General features: G+C 41.7%; 3 protein-coding genes and 1 non-coding gene across 5 annotated transcripts in view; 2 read left to right on the top strand and 2 right to left on the bottom strand.

The window, feature by feature from the left end:
* Positions 1 to 16193, bottom strand: part of LOC139926492 (protein THEM6-like) — a 231065-nt gene that overhangs the window by 205852 nt on the left and 9020 nt on the right. The gene's annotated exons all lie outside the window — the stretch shown is intronic.
* Positions 2412 to 2495, top strand: trnal-uaa (transfer RNA leucine (anticodon UAA)). The gene has a single exon. It is a non-coding gene; the product is annotated as a tRNA-Leu (tRNA).
* On the top strand, positions 3626 to 12387 carry eef1da (eukaryotic translation elongation factor 1 delta a (guanine nucleotide exchange protein)). Of its 2 annotated transcripts, XM_078287488.1 has the most exons (8): positions 3626 to 3763; positions 6831 to 6954; positions 9511 to 9567; positions 10432 to 10513; positions 10615 to 10703; positions 10896 to 11090; positions 11710 to 11904; positions 12239 to 12387. In XM_078287488.1, the coding sequence occupies exons 2-8, from the start codon at positions 6838 to 6840 to the stop codon at positions 12275 to 12277; spliced, it is 774 nt and encodes a 257-aa protein (XP_078143614.1). In that variant the 5' UTR covers positions 3626 to 3763; positions 6831 to 6837; the 3' UTR covers positions 12278 to 12387. The 2 variants fall into 2 exon arrangements, with proteins under 2 accessions (XP_078143614.1, XP_071774315.1); XM_071918214.2 differs by lacking the exon at positions 9511 to 9567.
* Positions 11721 to 16173, bottom strand: LOC139926472 (tripartite motif-containing protein 16-like). The gene is made up of 7 exons (XM_071918210.2): positions 15592 to 16173; positions 14734 to 14820; positions 14404 to 14637; positions 13652 to 13811; positions 13289 to 13336; positions 13126 to 13185; positions 11721 to 13024 (listed from the first exon to the last, which is right to left on the bottom strand). Exons 1-7 carry the CDS (start codon positions 16171 to 16173, stop codon positions 12486 to 12488), a joined length of 1710 nt encoding a protein of 569 aa, XP_071774311.2. The 3' UTR covers positions 11721 to 12485.

Raw genomic sequence — 16193 nt, 5'->3', positions numbered from 1 at the left:
AGTCATCACTGTCTCTCATGTATAAAGCTAATCTTTAAACACCATGACCCAGCCATGAACAAAGGGTAACAAAGGTTTGTGTGGTATCACTGACGTCTGTTAGGCAATGGCTTATTTTTCCAACATATAGGTTGTTTGAGTTTAAGTGATTGCTTGTTTGATAACTGGTTTTTAATTTTGTGGAGCTGGTAATCCTATCTATCAAAGTGAAGGGAGCTGTGTAACAGGTGGCAGTAAAGTGGACCAATGGTTATGTCATTACTGAAAGGTCACAGGTCTGATCCCCACAACAGCCAATGTGTCCATCAACAGCAATGTGTCCTATCAAAGTGTGCTTTCACAAGACACTGAACCCTTACATGTTCATCATTATAAGCTACTCTGGATGAAAGTGTCAACTATAAATGCCTAAAATGTAAATGTAAGTATTGAAGTTGGGAAAAGCATGGGACAGGTGAAACCAGTGACTAATACTGATAAATCTACTGATAAAAGTCATTCGTTTATCACATCTTAGTACAAAATAAATGAAATTGTCCGAGCCATTTCAACCATAACTCACATTAATCCCTTTTTTCCCACCGTTGATGCAACTGAGTCACACCATAGACTAGGGAGGGATCATTCAATAGTGTAAACCAATGGGATATCAGTTGGGGAGAGAGAGGCAGTTTTGTTTGATGGGAGGGGCGGAGGGGCGGGATTGTTCAGAAATCTGTGATGGTTTTATTGGTTGGAATTAAAAAAAAGTAATGAGATTTGGATATAAATATATATATATGACTATAATATATATATATATATATATATATAATTTTTTTTAGCATAAATTGTCAAATAGGTGTATGGTATAGTTTGAATGAGCTAAAAAGACCAAAAAAAGCACATTTTTCATGTCAGTGTGACTTTAATCTGTATAATTTCAGTGAGCCTTCATTGTCACAACTTGGATTGTATGTTTTCTGGTTAACATCGCTTGGAGGACAATTTGACACTCAAAAAATCTTGTTAACTCTTAAACCAAACACAGTTGTGCAAGACAGTTTTGGGATAGGTGTCAGATAATACAATAATACAATATAATAATATATCAGCTTTTTTTGTTATAGTGCCCCCCTATAGCTGTAAAATAAAGCAGAGTAATCAGTAATTAGCAGTCAGTTTTTCACCTGAAGCCCAATTACCAGTGGAAAGGTGGTCTCCAAACGTGTGTCGTGTCTGCAGGTTTTCATTCCATCCAAAGACTACAGCGGGTGATCTTACTGATTAGTTCTTCCTCTTTGGTAGAATGTGTGCTAATCAGTGAAATCTAATCAATGAAATCAATGGGCAGTGGCTTATTTTTCCAACATATACTGTGAGTTGTTTGAGTTTAAGGTGATTTCACTGATTAGTTCCCCCTCTTTGGTTGGAGGTGGGCTAATCAGTGAAATCTACTACTAATCAGCAGCTTTCACCTTCAGCCTTCCACACTCCTTTGGCGGGTTACTTCTCACATAATACCAAGCACAGGATCTTTGAAGTAGTACCAGAAATACAAAAGTTCAAATGAGGATGTCTCCCAAATATCTAATATTGTGGCCTTCCCTTAACTAGAGTAGACCTCTTTAAAAAAGGGTAGATCATCAATATCCTGAACTCCCGTATATTGATGGCCATTCATTTTGACTTAGTCGACACAAGCATCAATACACAGAAGCACAGGCATGGGGTTTAATTTTCAAGAGTGTTCAGTGCAGCATAACACTTTCAAACTCTGTGTAAATATAGCTTTTGCTACCCTTCCTATCGGACTTGATTGGCCTGTGAAAGATAATCTAAAAGTGTTGGTGTTATGTTAAACAACCAGGATGGCTGAGAGGTTAAGGCATTGGACTTAAGATCCACCGTGCAGTGTCCTTGTGGGTTCAAACCCCACTACTGGTAGGAACTTCACATTTGCTGAAGTCCCATGAGAAGGCTGTGCCCTTCCCTTGTGCTAACTGAAGGGAAATGCTATGCTTTGTGAATATATTTAAACAGTTTGAATGCTTGTGTCTTCTCATACTTAGCTACATAAAAAAATATTCAAGGGCTCATATCAAAGTCTATATCGTTAGAGTTTTCTTTGAGCTTTTCACATTGTACATAATGGAGTGGTAAAATATTGCTATCACAGCTAATTTTCAAGTGTTGATTATTTCAGTGACAATTATTTGGAATTGACAGTGTTGATTGGAGAGTTACTTGTCCCCTCACAGGGTTGATATGGCTCTGGGGTGGGCGTTCAAAACTATCTAAAAGTGTTACATTAACTATGATTTACTGTGGATTTACAAACACTGGCATAGTATTGATTTTTACAGTCAGAGGTTAATGAACACTGACGATTTTCAAGTGATAATTTAACTATGATGGCCAACCTAATGCTCACCAGGATGGCCGAGAGGTTAAGGCTGTTGGACTTAAGATTCAATGGACAGTTGTCCTCGTGGGTTCGAACCCCACTCCTGGTACTGCAACAAAGGGTATTGTGTCCCAGCTATGAAACCTGTAGCCCTCCCTGTGCTTTTTGCTTGTAGTGTTTTTGACATATTCATTAAGTAATGTTCTTCTGCTTCTGTTTTCACTGACTGCAACTCAACAAGATTGCAAACCAACAGCCTTTGACAAGAACAGCATGTGAATTGTCAACAGTCACAAGTGCAACTGTGGAAAATCTGGGGTAGTTTAGAGTTTAAAGTCAATATTCTGAGAATAAAGTCAGAATTATTCTCAGAATTCTGATTTAAGAATTCTGAGAATAATTCTGACTTTATTCTCAGAAAATTAGCTGTGATAGCAATATTTTACCACTCCATTATATACAATGTGAAAAGCTCAAAGAAAACTCTAAAGATATAGACTTTGATATGATTTTTTTTTTCAGAATTCTGACTTACTTCTCAGAATTCTGAGATTAATCTCAGAACTCAAATAATTTTTTCACGTGGCCCTAATCCTCTTCCACTGTATCTAGCCTATGTCTTGGTCTTGATCAATGACTGTTACTGTAAAACCACACAGTAGTAGCCCATAGTTTATCTGGAGGGTTTGCGCTGGGGGATTGAATTTGTCTCGACCAGACTGCCATCTGCAGGACAAGGGCGGAAAGAGCACCTGGCTCAAAGCTGTAGCTTACTTCAACTGTAGGTTGTTATACGAGTTTCAGAATTCATAACAACATTTTAAGGAATTTAGTGACAGATGTGTCCGTTTGTAAAACTATAGATTTCAGCGTACAAAGTTATATTGTGGGATAAAAAAGAACATACTGTTGCTCAAACAAAACCATATGCATTAAGTAGCTATGTGAACAGAGAGGAAAACAACACTAGAAACAGGCTATTAAATCTATATATAATTGTCATAAACGGCCTGTGTAGAAACTACTTCACAGTTCTCCATTACTCGGCCGTTCCAGTGGAATCATGGGAAACGTAGTCTTTGAAAAAAATGGATCATACCAATCTGTAAAGTACGATGGAAATGGTGGATAAAACACGCATTACTTTTTATCTAACAATGATTCATAGACAATGGGTTATTTTAGTATATTACATTTTTATACATTATACAAACACGGATATCAACGATAAAGATGAGGATCAAGCTAACTGTCCCCCCTTCCGTTACAGACGAATACTCACGGTCCGTTTTTACAAGTCCTCTTCTACCGTCGGATTACAGCCGAGAGCACGCAAGGGACAGTTACCCGGCTATAAAACATCGATTAAAACCAAGAGTAAGTGCAGTAAAGTTGTCTTTCACCGCATGGGTTATAACAGAAAACGTGCTGTTAGTAAAGCCCAGAAAATGTTTTAAATGTTGAGTTTTTTTGTGCGCCACGTGGCTGTTTGAACGAGAAGTTGGTGCCGCTGTCAAAAAAAACTTGAGTGGAAGTGCCTGGGTGTGCAAGCAACAGATGAAATGCAACACAAATGTTTTTCTGAACACTACCGTTAATTGTGTCATGTACCTATTTTGTGGCTCTCACTGTAACTGAACTTCCCATAGGGAGTTGCGCTGTGTCTGTGATATTCAACAGCGAGTTCATGGTGACCCTATTTCACTTGACATTATTTTTTACTCGTATGGTATCACTTTAACATCCCTATTTTTGCTGTGATATTTGTATCCTTCTAAAATTCATTACAGGATCACCATAGTTCTATTTCGTAAGGGTTTGTAAACATTAATTTATTCAATGTATGAGAACTTTGTATTGTCTCTATTTCTCTATTGGGGATTGGGTTATAAAGGCTGCATCAGCTTCCCATTCCAGCACCAAAGGTGAGTGTTGATGTTGAAGTTGATGTTGCTGATGTTCTAACACATAGGCTAAGCTATATTATATATTGTTGACTTGTGTTGTGGTGGAAAGAATTTCTGGACTGGCAATACTATAGGCAGTGCTTCGGTCATGTTTGCAAGTTATTTTTGTAAATATTTATTTTTTATTATTTGGTTGGCTGTTTTTATGCATGAAAACTTGATTCGTGGTGTTTTTTGGTTGTGATGTTTGCCCATTTGTCTTAGACATTTAGATGTTGTTTTTCAAGAAACTCTTTACATTGACTTTTGATGCTCTTAAAACTTCTGTAAGTGATATAATTAGAGTAATAAATACTTCTGGATTTCAGTATTCCATTCCACAATAGGTAGCCTACACTATCCTCCAGCATGCCAAAACAAAGGTGAGCCAAGCACTGAAGAAATTCTGTGCTTTTTGGATGCTTCCACAAGAAACATCTTGTCACATTTTATACATAAACATATTCTAACCTAAATGTTGGTCATTTTCACCAGTCATTTGTGTTGCCCACACAGCATTTTGCATTGTTTGTTTTGGCTTCTTTGGGTTTTGAAAGTCCAATGTGAGATTGATCAATGAACTTTTGTAACTTTATTTTTATTTTTTTTAGTATTATGCAAGCCATATCCTAAAAGCCTACACAAATAAGCTTCTCTGAAATTTGTGGTTCAATCTGCAATTGACATTAAACAGGTTAAGCTAATGCTGTATTATTATTTTAAATGTATATCGTCATTTAAATTTTCAGATTAAACTTTAACATTTTGATCAATCCTCTGTCTCTTTGCCTTCAAGACCACATTGGCATCACCATATCTTTTTTTGTTTTTTTTTCTTTTTTTTGTTTGAGCTTCACAAATCGCATCCTCTGATCCCTCTAACCAGCCAGTTCTCTGTGATACTAACTTCACATTGAACTAATGGCTCCAGCTTCTACCTGTTGCTTTTCTCTCCTCATATACCTGACACAAGATTGAGTACAGAAGAAACCCCATTAATTAAGCAATGGATCAGACAAATGCCCAGCATGGAAGAGCCTCTCAGAATACTATACCGGTGGGGGGGTTCAGGCAGGGTAACGGCCCCACTGTGGAGCGAGGCGTCCTGAATGGAGACGACATCCACTTCGGCAGGATGCGGCGGCGTACCCGCTCGTCCCAGTCGGGGAGCCAGGGCTCTGGGGCTGAAGAGGAGTGGTTGGGCTCCCCCATGGAGGGGGCTGGCTCCTACGGCCAAAGCCCCATCCTGCGGGGCATGCAGGCAGAGCACAACTGGCACAGCCGCAGTGCTGAGGGCAACTACCAGCGCAGGTTTGCTGGCAATGGATCGCCCTCGTCCTCTCCAAGGAGCCCAAACACCAGAGGCTCCTTCACCTCCCGCAGCCTGACCTTCCGCTCTAAAGGCCCGTACGGTCAGCAGCAGGACCAGGAGTACCCGTCCCACCCCATTACCACTGTCAGGTCCTCTGGTACCCCCCACCGACAGCCCAGTCGAGGCCGCAGCCGCACCTCCTCTGAGACCGGGCAGGGGGGCAAGGGCAGCAGGGGGCCGACCCACAGGAAGAGGGGCCTCTCCGAGACGGAAAGCTGGCCCAGATGGGACAAGTATGACATCTCCCTCACTCAGGGAATGGGAGAGACATGATGTTGTCTGACTTGTTTTCAGTTTAACTTATTTTTTTCTGTTTTCTTTATTTTTGTGTTCTTGTCTGTCTGCATTTTTGTTTGGCCCTTTTTGAATAATGCTAGCTGTTATGTATGATGTTTGATTATTTTGTTCTGATATGTAGATTTCTAGACAAGCCTTTCATTTTGTCTAACACTGAATCAGTGTACAACATGAGGCTGTACATTATGTAATGTATGTCACACTGGTGTTGTCCTCTCCCTGATATTCATACAGCAGAGTTGAACCTCTGCTATAACTAAGGGGGAGCGTTGGTGGGCTGTTGCCAACCTTTTGTTCTATAATCCAGAGTTTGCAGACGAGGCAACTCTGTTTCATTGACTGAGGAATGTGTAGATGCCTATCTGCTGCGGTAATCCTTTAGTAAAACGAGAAGGGGAGGTGAAGCACATGAGCTCTCGGCTCTTTTAATCCCTTTCTTCTTATTTATTGTTATTTTAACAGTCTGATGTGGCCTAACTGATGCCTCAGTTATTCTCAAATGTCACATTATATGTTTGATAGAACTTGTCTATTTGTTATGCTTTGATTTGTCTCTCCCTATTCCCACCACAACCCCGTCTGTGGCTCAGCATGCTGTTTGAATTGTAACCTGTAATATTCATCGTCCTGGTCCAGCGTCTAATTAAGACATGTCCTGTCACTCATTTGCTGTCATTGATTGCTCTGGCTATAACGATATAATACAATGTCATGGTTATTATATAGATATACTGTCATGTATTGATCAGTGTTTTTGTATTCATGTCAGAATGTCATAACAATGCCTCTTCACTAAATTTGTCTCCCCCCTCCCTTCTTCCCTCCTCAGTACCAACATGAGTGGACTGCAGTGCCTTGCCAGCGAGAACATCTGGTTCGATAAACACCGCTATGATGAGGCTGAGACGCGCTTCTACGAGGGAGCCAACGGCCCCTCCACACAGTCATACCAGGTAGGAACACACAAACACACTTGTTATAGTCCTGAAAAGAGTTCTTCACCTTTCTTTGATGGGTCTGAAAAGAGCAAAAGTTCCCTGGTCTTGTGGAGTTGGGGAATTTTTTATTTATTGATGTATTTTTGGACATGTACTATACGAGTCTGATTATTCCTAAAAAGAAGGATACCTGTTGTCTGAAAGGCTCACAGTGAAGAACTTCACTCAGACCCGTGCAGAGCCCTTCCCTCTCTTTAGCTGTGTGCTGCGGCCATCTTGGACGTCCAACAGCGCTCTCCTGCATGGCACCGCCTCAGCTCATGTTGCTTTGTCAGCGGCTGCACAGCGCCCCGTCAGTCATTGGCCTTTCGCTTTAAGCGGTAGTTACATCATCGGCGGTCACAGCGCTCACCAGCCCGTAGCAGCTGTGAGTTAAGCCACTCGATTTAGAAGTGGCTCAGCTGAGTGAGAGGGGTCAGGTGGTTTGGCAGCTGTCCCCGCTTTTCAGGCTGTCCAGGGCAGCAGTGGCTGTCAGAGTTACTATACAGAACTGGAAAAGAATGGAAAAAGAATACTGTATGATCATTTCCAGATCTTTAAAACTGGGGAATTGCACAAAAAGTCATAAGTGTTGAAGTTGTTCAGCCTGAATACACTTATGGGCATGTGTATTATGTGTTTTATACCAGTCAAAAGTTTGGACACACCTGATTGAATGTACTCTGTTTTTCTTTATCTTAAAGCCATTTTGATCATAAGGGCTATGCTTACATGCTTGAACTTTGTTTCTTAGACAAATATAAATAGTGAAGTTGATTCTATGTAGAAATTTCTTTCCAAAGCCTTTGCCTTTCCATCAAGGCAAGTGGTGGCTACTTTAAAGAATCTAAAATATGAGATAGTTTTGATTTGTATAACACCTTTTTTTCGGTCACTGCATAATTCCATTTGTGTTATTTCATAGTTTTGATGTCTTTACTATTATTCTAAAATGTGGAAAATAGTAAAAATAAAGATGTGGTGTGTCCAAACTTTTGACTGGTAGTGTAGTTGTAGACTCATTGTTATTTGACATGTTGGTATTTGTTGTTATGAAGAATTATCTTCAGCCATAGAACCATGTGGCTTCGTGGCCATCATTTTGCCCAGCTAGTGCCAGCATTGTGAATGCCAACCAAGTAGAAAAAAGTGTAGTCAGAAAATTGTCTGGAATAGGTGTGGAATATTGAAATGGGAAAATTTCAACTGTGGACCATGAGAGGTGCAGGGTGGGTTGTCATCTGGGGTTTGTGTTCCCTCCTATCTGCTGCCAAAAGGTGTTGGAACATATTTTGACCCCTAACCTTCATCTTGCTGCATCAGGCACAACTAGATAAGCCCAGTGCTGAAGTTTATTTGCTATTGTGTGTGTGTGTGTGTTCATCCTCTGAGTTTGAGAATTTAGAAGGAAGTCTAGAAACTCGAATATTCAAGAGCAAAACCAAAAGTTTTTGGCATCATAATTCAGTTTTTAAATGATTCAAATGATTGAATTACAGTATGACTCTGAAGGTTGGGTGCGGTGTGTGTGGGCCAGCTTGCTTGCTTTTGTCTTTTGTCTGCCATGCTCCTTTCTTTCTTCCCCACTGCTCCCCCCTTCATCACTGCTTTGCCCCCACATGCCAGCAGGAGAGAGAAGCTAGTGCCATCCTGCAGGACATTGCTAAATCCCGACAGAATATCCAGCGGTCCCTAGACGGAGTGAGTACTGTACTGTAAATGAGGCGCAGGCCGACCCCCTGTAGTGGCAGTACTGTACTCGCTCATGTCCGTGTACCAGCCCTAAAATGGGGGAATAAATGTTGAGATGAAATGGTATAATCATAACGCCTAACGATGATTAAGTTTAACAAGCAAGTCCTTTTTGGGAGTTTTTAACTTTAGTTCAATTCAGTCCCTGAAATGGCATAAATCACCTACCAAATAATACAAGAATGTATTATTTTTTCTCACTTAGGCTGTACTTGACATTTAAAGTGCTATTCCTCATCCTCCCCTTCACCTTTGCTTGCTTGTTCTCACATCAACTTCATTCTATGCATTGTCCTGTCTGCCAGTAAGTTGCTTGCGTGAGTGTTTCCTTGTGGAATTTGCTATTTTGTGTGCAGTATCAATTTGATCATTTTTGCAGAAAGGAACAGTGATTTTTGACAAGAATTTTGTCAGTAGCTCCTGCAACCTCTGTTACCAAGTCAATACGTCAATATTTCCAAGTGGATGCATGACTTTATAAGAACCACAAAGGCTACTCTGAGAACATTGTTCAGAAATGTATTCTCCAAGTCGACTGCAGTTTTCTTCACTGCCTGTTTTTCTATAGTCCTTTTCAAAATGTTGTTTGATCCCATCTCTCTTCCACTATTCAAATCGATCTCTATCCTATTACCGATGACTCGTCGTAAGCGCTGGGTATTATGTAAATGTGTAGCATCCCAGTATCTACCTACAAACCTCTACTTTTGTCTTTGTCTTGGTCTTTTCTTCTTGCTCTCTCCTCCCCTTCACCTGAACCCTGTGCATCAATGGGTGCAGGTGAAGTCGGCCCTGCAGCCAGCCAAAGGGCGTCAGCAGAAACGGCAGCACAGAAACGTAAGTCCTCCTCGAGCACATGTGCTCCTCAGGCCGGGGACGCTGCATGGCTGGGGCAGGCAGCCAGGTCTGGGTTGAGCTGTGTCTGCTGCTGCCTGGAATGGAGTGTGCTGCTCTTTTATCACCGCCCTAAGATGCCTCATCTCTCACCACCATCCCACCTCCTTTCCAGTTGTTAAAGTTGGCTTCATGCATCGTTTGCCACTAGCTGAACTTAAAGTTATATAATATTGGGGCTGCATGATTATGATCGAAATTATAATCCCGATTATTTTGCTAGATATTGTGATCACAATTATCAATCACAGTTAATGATTTGGGAAAGAAAAATATTTCACTGCACTTTTGGCATTTCTAACAACTTAACGATTCTCAACTACAGTGGACCTTCAATATAATTTCAATATCCAATGATTATTAATTGTGGAAACTGAATTGTGCATCCCTATATGATAGCATTGTTGGATCTGTGTGATGTGAGTTCTCATCAAACCGTTATTGGTTGTCCAGGCTTTTAAAAAAAAAAACTTTACCAAGAGACAATCTGCATGCTGGCATTGTAAATATTTGATGGGGGGGCAGGGGGAGTTGATTTTAACATCAAGAGTGTGTGTTAGTGTGTGAAATGTGTCCAAATCATCATTTTGTAATAAATTTTAGCCTTGCATGGCATTGTTATTTCACACCTCACCGTCATATATGCTTTGACCACCTTTTGTTTATTTATTTTATTTTGCTTGCTTCTTCACTTCAGACTGGGACAGGATTTCAGCCCGGATGAAAATGTACTTCCCTCATTACCATTTTGACCCTGGCCTGCAGCATGACACTTTCTAATTAATTTGTGTGTGTGTTTGTCCTCAGTCGTCCTCACATGCGGGAGGAGACCAGGAGTTGATCTCGCGCATGAAGAGCCTGGAACTGGAGAACCACAGCCTGCACAAAGGTAAGTGTGTCATTCAGTTTGTCCCATGTGTTCTGGGCTTGTACTCACTTGTTAGTGTAACACAGTATTCATGCTCGTCTTGCTGCTGTGTATGTTGTCAGTGGTGGAGGATATGAGGGCGGCCCTGCAGAAACTCGAGTCCAGAGTGGGTATGCTGGAAAAGAACCCAGGAGCCATCCCACGTGCAATGGTAGATAACCGAGAATTTATTACGTTTCAGTATATTTACAAAACTGATCTCCCAGAGAGGCTACCATAACCTTCTCCATTGAAAAAAGACAGAATTAACTCATCGTAACAGCTATCTATCTTTGTGTTGTTTACCATGTTAAAACATCATTCAAAGTCTTCCTTCCCTCATCCACATCTCCTTGGCTCCCAGGCTGCTCCAGTCCAACAGGTAAAGGTGGAAAATGGTGATGAGGAAGACGATGACATCGACTTGTTTGGCAGTGACGAAGAGGACGACGCCGAGGCAGCACGCATCAAACAGGAGCGCGTTGACGCCTATGCAGCCAAGAAGGCCAAGAAACCCGTCCTCATCGCCAAGTCATCTATCCTGTTGGACGTCAAGCCTGTATGTATCCCTGTAGCAGCCTGTATGCGCTTTTTTTTTTTTTGCTGGGAACTACTGGTTTTGACTGAATCTTAATGTATATTTACAAAGACTTCCCATGCATTAGTCTATTCTTATTCAGCTGTTGCCTACATCCAAAGAACACCTGTCCATTTTACACTAAGGACCCAGTGCACTGTTCCCCCTTCTGAAAATTGTGTTTTTCCGCAAAAAGGTTTGGAGAAGTCATAGATTTTCTCTATTCAATTTATTTTTCATCCAGCCAATCTACTTTTCAACTGTTGGTGGATCTTTTTACATCGTGTTTTGAAAGAATAAAAACCTACATGGCAAACTGCCTGTTTATAAAGTCCCGAATGGTAGTTGTAGATAGCCAAAATAAGACCTAAAATATTCAAATTAACTCTCCAGCAAAAAATATACAAGTTTAACAAGCACGTTGTGGAAATTGCACTATATATCATGGAACCTGATTGCAAATATCTGTAGAAGCAGCTCCTGGATCTGTGCTCTGTGTTGAATTTTGGCTTGTGAGACAGCATTGTTATGCGACTGTCAGATTAAATTGCATTGCCTCATCTCTTTGTCTCTCCACCTCCTCTCCTCTCTGTTCCCCCAGTGGGATGATGAGACAGATATGGCCAAGCTGGAGGAGTGCGTGCGCTCGGTGCAGGCCGACGGGCTCCTGTGGGGAGCGTCCAAGCTGGTGCCAGTGGGCTACGGCATCAAGAAGCTGCAGATCAACTGCGTGGTCGAAGACGACAAGGTCGGCACAGACATGCTGGAGGAGGAGATCACCAAGTTTGAGGACTACGTAAGTTACAACCACCTCTACCTTGGTAGCTATTAAAAACAAGCTAGGATGTAACTGATAACAGAAAGAGGACAGTAATCTTTTAGAAATTAATGGGAGTCAAATGTCCAAAAAAAAATCACATCCCTGAGTTACAGAAAATATTCACAGCGTGTTAGTCTATCTGAAATTAAATGTACTTGATTTTTAAGTAAATTTTACAACAAGTGTACCTCTTGATGTATAAAACTGATAGAAGAAATCACCATGTGTCATGACACAATAAATTATGCTTGATGTTCAGATAAATTCATACAAACGTTCAATTTAAAAAAATTTTCTTCTTTCATTACAGGTCCAGAGTGTGGATGTTGCTGCCTTCAACAAGATCTAAGCTCCTCCTCCTCCCTCCTCCCTCCCTGCCCCCCTCCCTGCTTCACCAAAGTGTTGCTGCTGCTCTCGGCTTGCACGGTTATTAATAAAATACTGAGCTTTGAGCACAAACATCTGTCCTTGTTTCATTACTATTCGTAATTAAATATACTGTACAAAACAAGGTTATTTGAGAACTGCTACACTGTTGAAGGATACCAAGAATACAATCAGCCTGGCGCTTTGAAAGAGCACAGTTTCAACGTAGAGCCCAACCCCACCCAAAACCCCGGGTAGAGGGGCTGGGTGAACACAGTCTTGACTTTATGAAGGAGAATCATTGTATCGGAAACGTTGTAGAAAGACAGAGTCCCACCCCTGAAGTCCAGATACACTCCTATTCTGTTACAGCAGGGAACAGCGATAGCCACGCTGTCCTTGTTGTGCTGAAATGAACCGACCGAATAGGAACAGTCCAGGCTCCAGGATTTGGAGTTGTGTCCCAGCTTGCAGTCGCTCCCTCCTCCGCTCCTGTTGATGCCTTTGTAGCAGACGCCGATGGAAACCCCTCCATTACCGGCCCATTCTACCTCCCAGTAGCAGCGTCCGGCCATCCCAGCTCGACACAGCACCTGGGCCCAGCTGGTGAAGCGGTCCGGGTGGTCCGGGTAGGGCTGCGGCTCGGCCCGCGTGGTCACACCTCTTCGGCCGTCGGAGAGGCACAGATAGGGGTTGGCTGTGTTGGGGTCCAGGGTTATGTCGTTGTAATCTGGACACAGTAGATGGGTATTGTCAGACAACCATTGGTTATTTGGATCATAAAGAAGACTGCTAGTATTTTGATAGGGTTGATAAAATAATTGTACTCACATTGTAGGAAGTCAGCTCTTGTCCTTGGCTCTGAGCTGTATGGTATTTCCGTGTCTCTTACTGTCAGGGAGAGGCAACAGGTAGATATTGAATTGAGATGACAGAAGCAGTCAATCGAGTTAATTTCATCACAACAGATTAAACAGCCTTTAATTTGAACTACCTTTAGTTTTTGCAGGGGTACTTTGACTGGTTTCCTTCAATGAAATCACTAGAAATGCAGAGAAGAAAGACCTGTTATTTGCCATTCACAAAAATTGCTATATACAAAATCACAAGCATTCATTTTGATGTGTAGATTCATTTCAATCATCCAGCTAGTAAGATGTACAAAAAACAAAATAGAAACAAAGTCCACTGGACTTAAAATTAAAAGTTGAAGGGAAATTTCCAAGCAGTAGAACTGAAGTAGCCAAAAGGCAAAACGTGTTCTACTCTTCATTTTAAGTCCAGGGGATTTTGTTTCCATCTTTTTTTGGGGGACATTCATTTTGGTGGTAATTGATCCATTGTGGAGGAGACATACCCTTCTCAGATATCCTGTTGAATTCTCTCTCACACACTTCATCCAGACTGTCTTTCAGACCAGCCAGTGCTCCTCTCATGGTTTTGTACATGAAATATGGAAGTACATCGGTACTGGGCAGCTCCACAGTCTTTGTAGGGAAATGCAGGGACTTGCTCTTCTGTAGTACCATGGAACACAGCCAAATGAGAGAAGACAGTAAAAATGAATGTACATTATAGGCACGCTATAACTGGGGAGGGGGAGATGAGAAATTTACATTTTTAGAGGTGTAATCCAGACAGAAATTTGATAAATTCTCTGGCAAAATCAGAGAATACTGGAGAGTTTTACAAATGGGTCACTTCACAGGAATATAGCAGAATGTATTTTACTTCACACATTCATTGCATTAAATGGAGGTTTTCAGCTGGTTTTCTCCACAGCAAGCCCAACTGCTATGGGAACCAGACCATTTACCCCTTAAGAACTTTTTCTGAGCTGAAAAACAGCATTGACAAATCAGGAAAGAATAGCTTTTTAGGTCATGGAAGCTTTTCATCTTAGTTATGGAAAGTTGTGGAAATTTTACATCAGGGCCACAATGGGAACCCTGCACACAAAATGATATTGACTGAAGCAAGCTCTATTTGACTTCCGTTAGATAAAGAAGTTAGGCCTATCCTAAATGTCACGGTTTGTCTTTGCCTTACTACATGAGGCCTACAGTAAAAAATAAATATTCCCCACTACTGACCAATCCTGTTGCATACCTGAAGGAAAACGATGTGGTCCTCGTTGCGTGAGAGCCTCTCCAGCTCAGCATCACTCCTCTTCAGCTCAGCTATCTCCTTCTGTATCTTCTCCAGCAGCTCCTCAACTTGACTGACAGCCGTCTTCTCCTGGGCTCTGATCAGCTCCCTCACCTCGGAGCGTTGCTTCTCTATGGAGCGGATCAGCTTGGAGAAAATCCTCTCGCTCTCCTCCACTACTGCCTCTGTGGAGTGCTGTGGACAATATAGTTTCAGGATTTTCTTCCTCCCAGAATCATGCACACTCAGCGGTTTCATACAGTATGTGACAACAGTGTATTGGAAACTCACCTTGATGTATCTCACAACATATCTAAGTTCCTTCTCAACTTCCTTCAATTTCTGTGCAGACTTCAAAGAGGACTCCTCCAGCTTTTTCTGAGAGAATACAAGGGATGAGTATCGCATGGTGCGCTCCCTTAGGGCGCTCAATGCAATTTTAGTACAGTTAAAGATAGCTAGCTCAGTCAATTTTGAGGGTGAAATCAAAAGGGACTGTACTAGAAGGCCTTTGGTCTTATCAGCCAAAACCTCGACATAATAACTTCCAAGCACAAGACAGGGCTGCAGGACTGGAGCACAATGTAATATAGGTTACATTTTCACCCTCCCCTGTATTTAATGAAAATTGAATTTAATTGAAATGCTGAAGCCTCTAGCATATGTAGTTATATCCTGGACTCTAAAAGACACTTCTGTCATAGCCTCAATGCTTCATCTGTGACTCCGGAAATCCAAAAATGGGTCTATTCTGTCCTTCCTTACCGCTCTCTGAAACAGAATCATTTTTAAAGATTTGAAATAGCAGAGAGGCATCCTTTGTTGAAAAGCTCCCACCCCACTACTGGCTTTGTTTTCACAGTGATTTATTGGACTGACTAGATCATTTCACTCTCAAAGTTATTGTCTGAGCTTTTGGCACAAGGACTTATATCATATAATAACAAAATATTTATATGTATCATTTTGAGGCTGTAAAAAATCTTAGTAAACATTGCAATAAACATTTCAAAAGGCAGGGCTATGAAAGTTCAGAAAGCTGTAAGTCAGGCTCTTCGGGAATATAATATACCCAAACTTTAGATTAAAGAATTATGAAAATGAATTCTGGATTGCATCTTAAAGTAAACAAGCGATGTTTGAACACACCTGCTGTGCTGCTCTCTCATCCACCACTGAGACCGTGTCATGGCCCTTGTGCCTTTCTTTGGTGCACTGAGAACACACACACTGCTGGTCAGTGCGACAGTACACCCTCAGTAGTTTATCATGGTGTGGGCACAGCTTCTCCCTCAGCTGATCCAAAGCTGAGATCAGCTTATGGCCCTTTCCATGAAAGCGTTCCTCATGGACTCTCAAGTGAGACTCACAGTAAGACTCCAAGCACACAAGACAGGATTTGAGAGCTTTTCCCTTTCTGCCTGTGCAAACGCCACATTTCACATCCTCCGGTTTGGCCAAGTGTTGAGCTGCAGCTTGGGATCCAGTCCGCTGAAGCTGCTGCACCACCTCCGCCAGAACTGTGTTCCTGCTCAGCACAGGTCTGGGGTTGAACGCCTGCCTGCACTGCGGGCAGCTGCAGTTCCCCTTCTGCTTGGACCTATTCCAGTAGTCTTCAATGCAATCCAAACAATAGCTGTGTCCACAGGGAATAGTCACCGGGTCCTTCAGTACATCCAGACACACTGGACAACTAAACTGGTCTTGTTCAATGGAAATAGTTGCTGCCATCTCCTACTCACACAAAACAG

The sequence above is a fragment of the Centroberyx gerrardi genome, chromosome 13 (genome assembly GCF_048128805.1).
Source record: "Centroberyx gerrardi isolate f3 chromosome 13, fCenGer3.hap1.cur.20231027, whole genome shotgun sequence".
NCBI lineage: Eukaryota > Metazoa > Chordata > Actinopteri > Beryciformes > Berycidae > Centroberyx > Centroberyx gerrardi.
Note: the sequence above shows the minus strand (reverse complement) of the source record. Positions and strands in the feature narration are given on the sequence as shown.

Coding starts and splice junctions, on each gene's coding strand:
- eef1da (XM_078287488.1), top strand. CDS start 6,838: ATGAGTGGACTGCAGTGCCTTGCCAGCGAGAACATCTGGTTCGATAAA. Junction 6,955..9,510: donor CCTCCACACAGTCATACCAG/GTAGGAACACAC, acceptor CAATGGGTGCAG/GTGAAGTCGGCCCTGCAGCC. Junction 11,905..12,238: donor TCACCAAGTTTGAGGACTAC/GTAAGTTACAAC, acceptor CTTTCATTACAG/GTCCAGAGTGTGGATGTTGC.
- LOC139926472 (XM_071918210.2), bottom strand. CDS start 16,173: ATGGCAGCAACTATTTCCATTGAACAAGACCAGTTTAGTTGTCCAGTG. Junction 14,638..14,733: donor ATGTTGTGAGATACATCAAG/GTGAGTTTCCAA, acceptor TATTGTCCACAG/CACTCCACAGAGGCAGTAGT. Junction 13,337..13,651: donor CAACAGGATATCTGAGAAGG/GTATGTCTCCTC, acceptor CTGCATTTCTAG/TGATTTCATTGAAGGAAACC.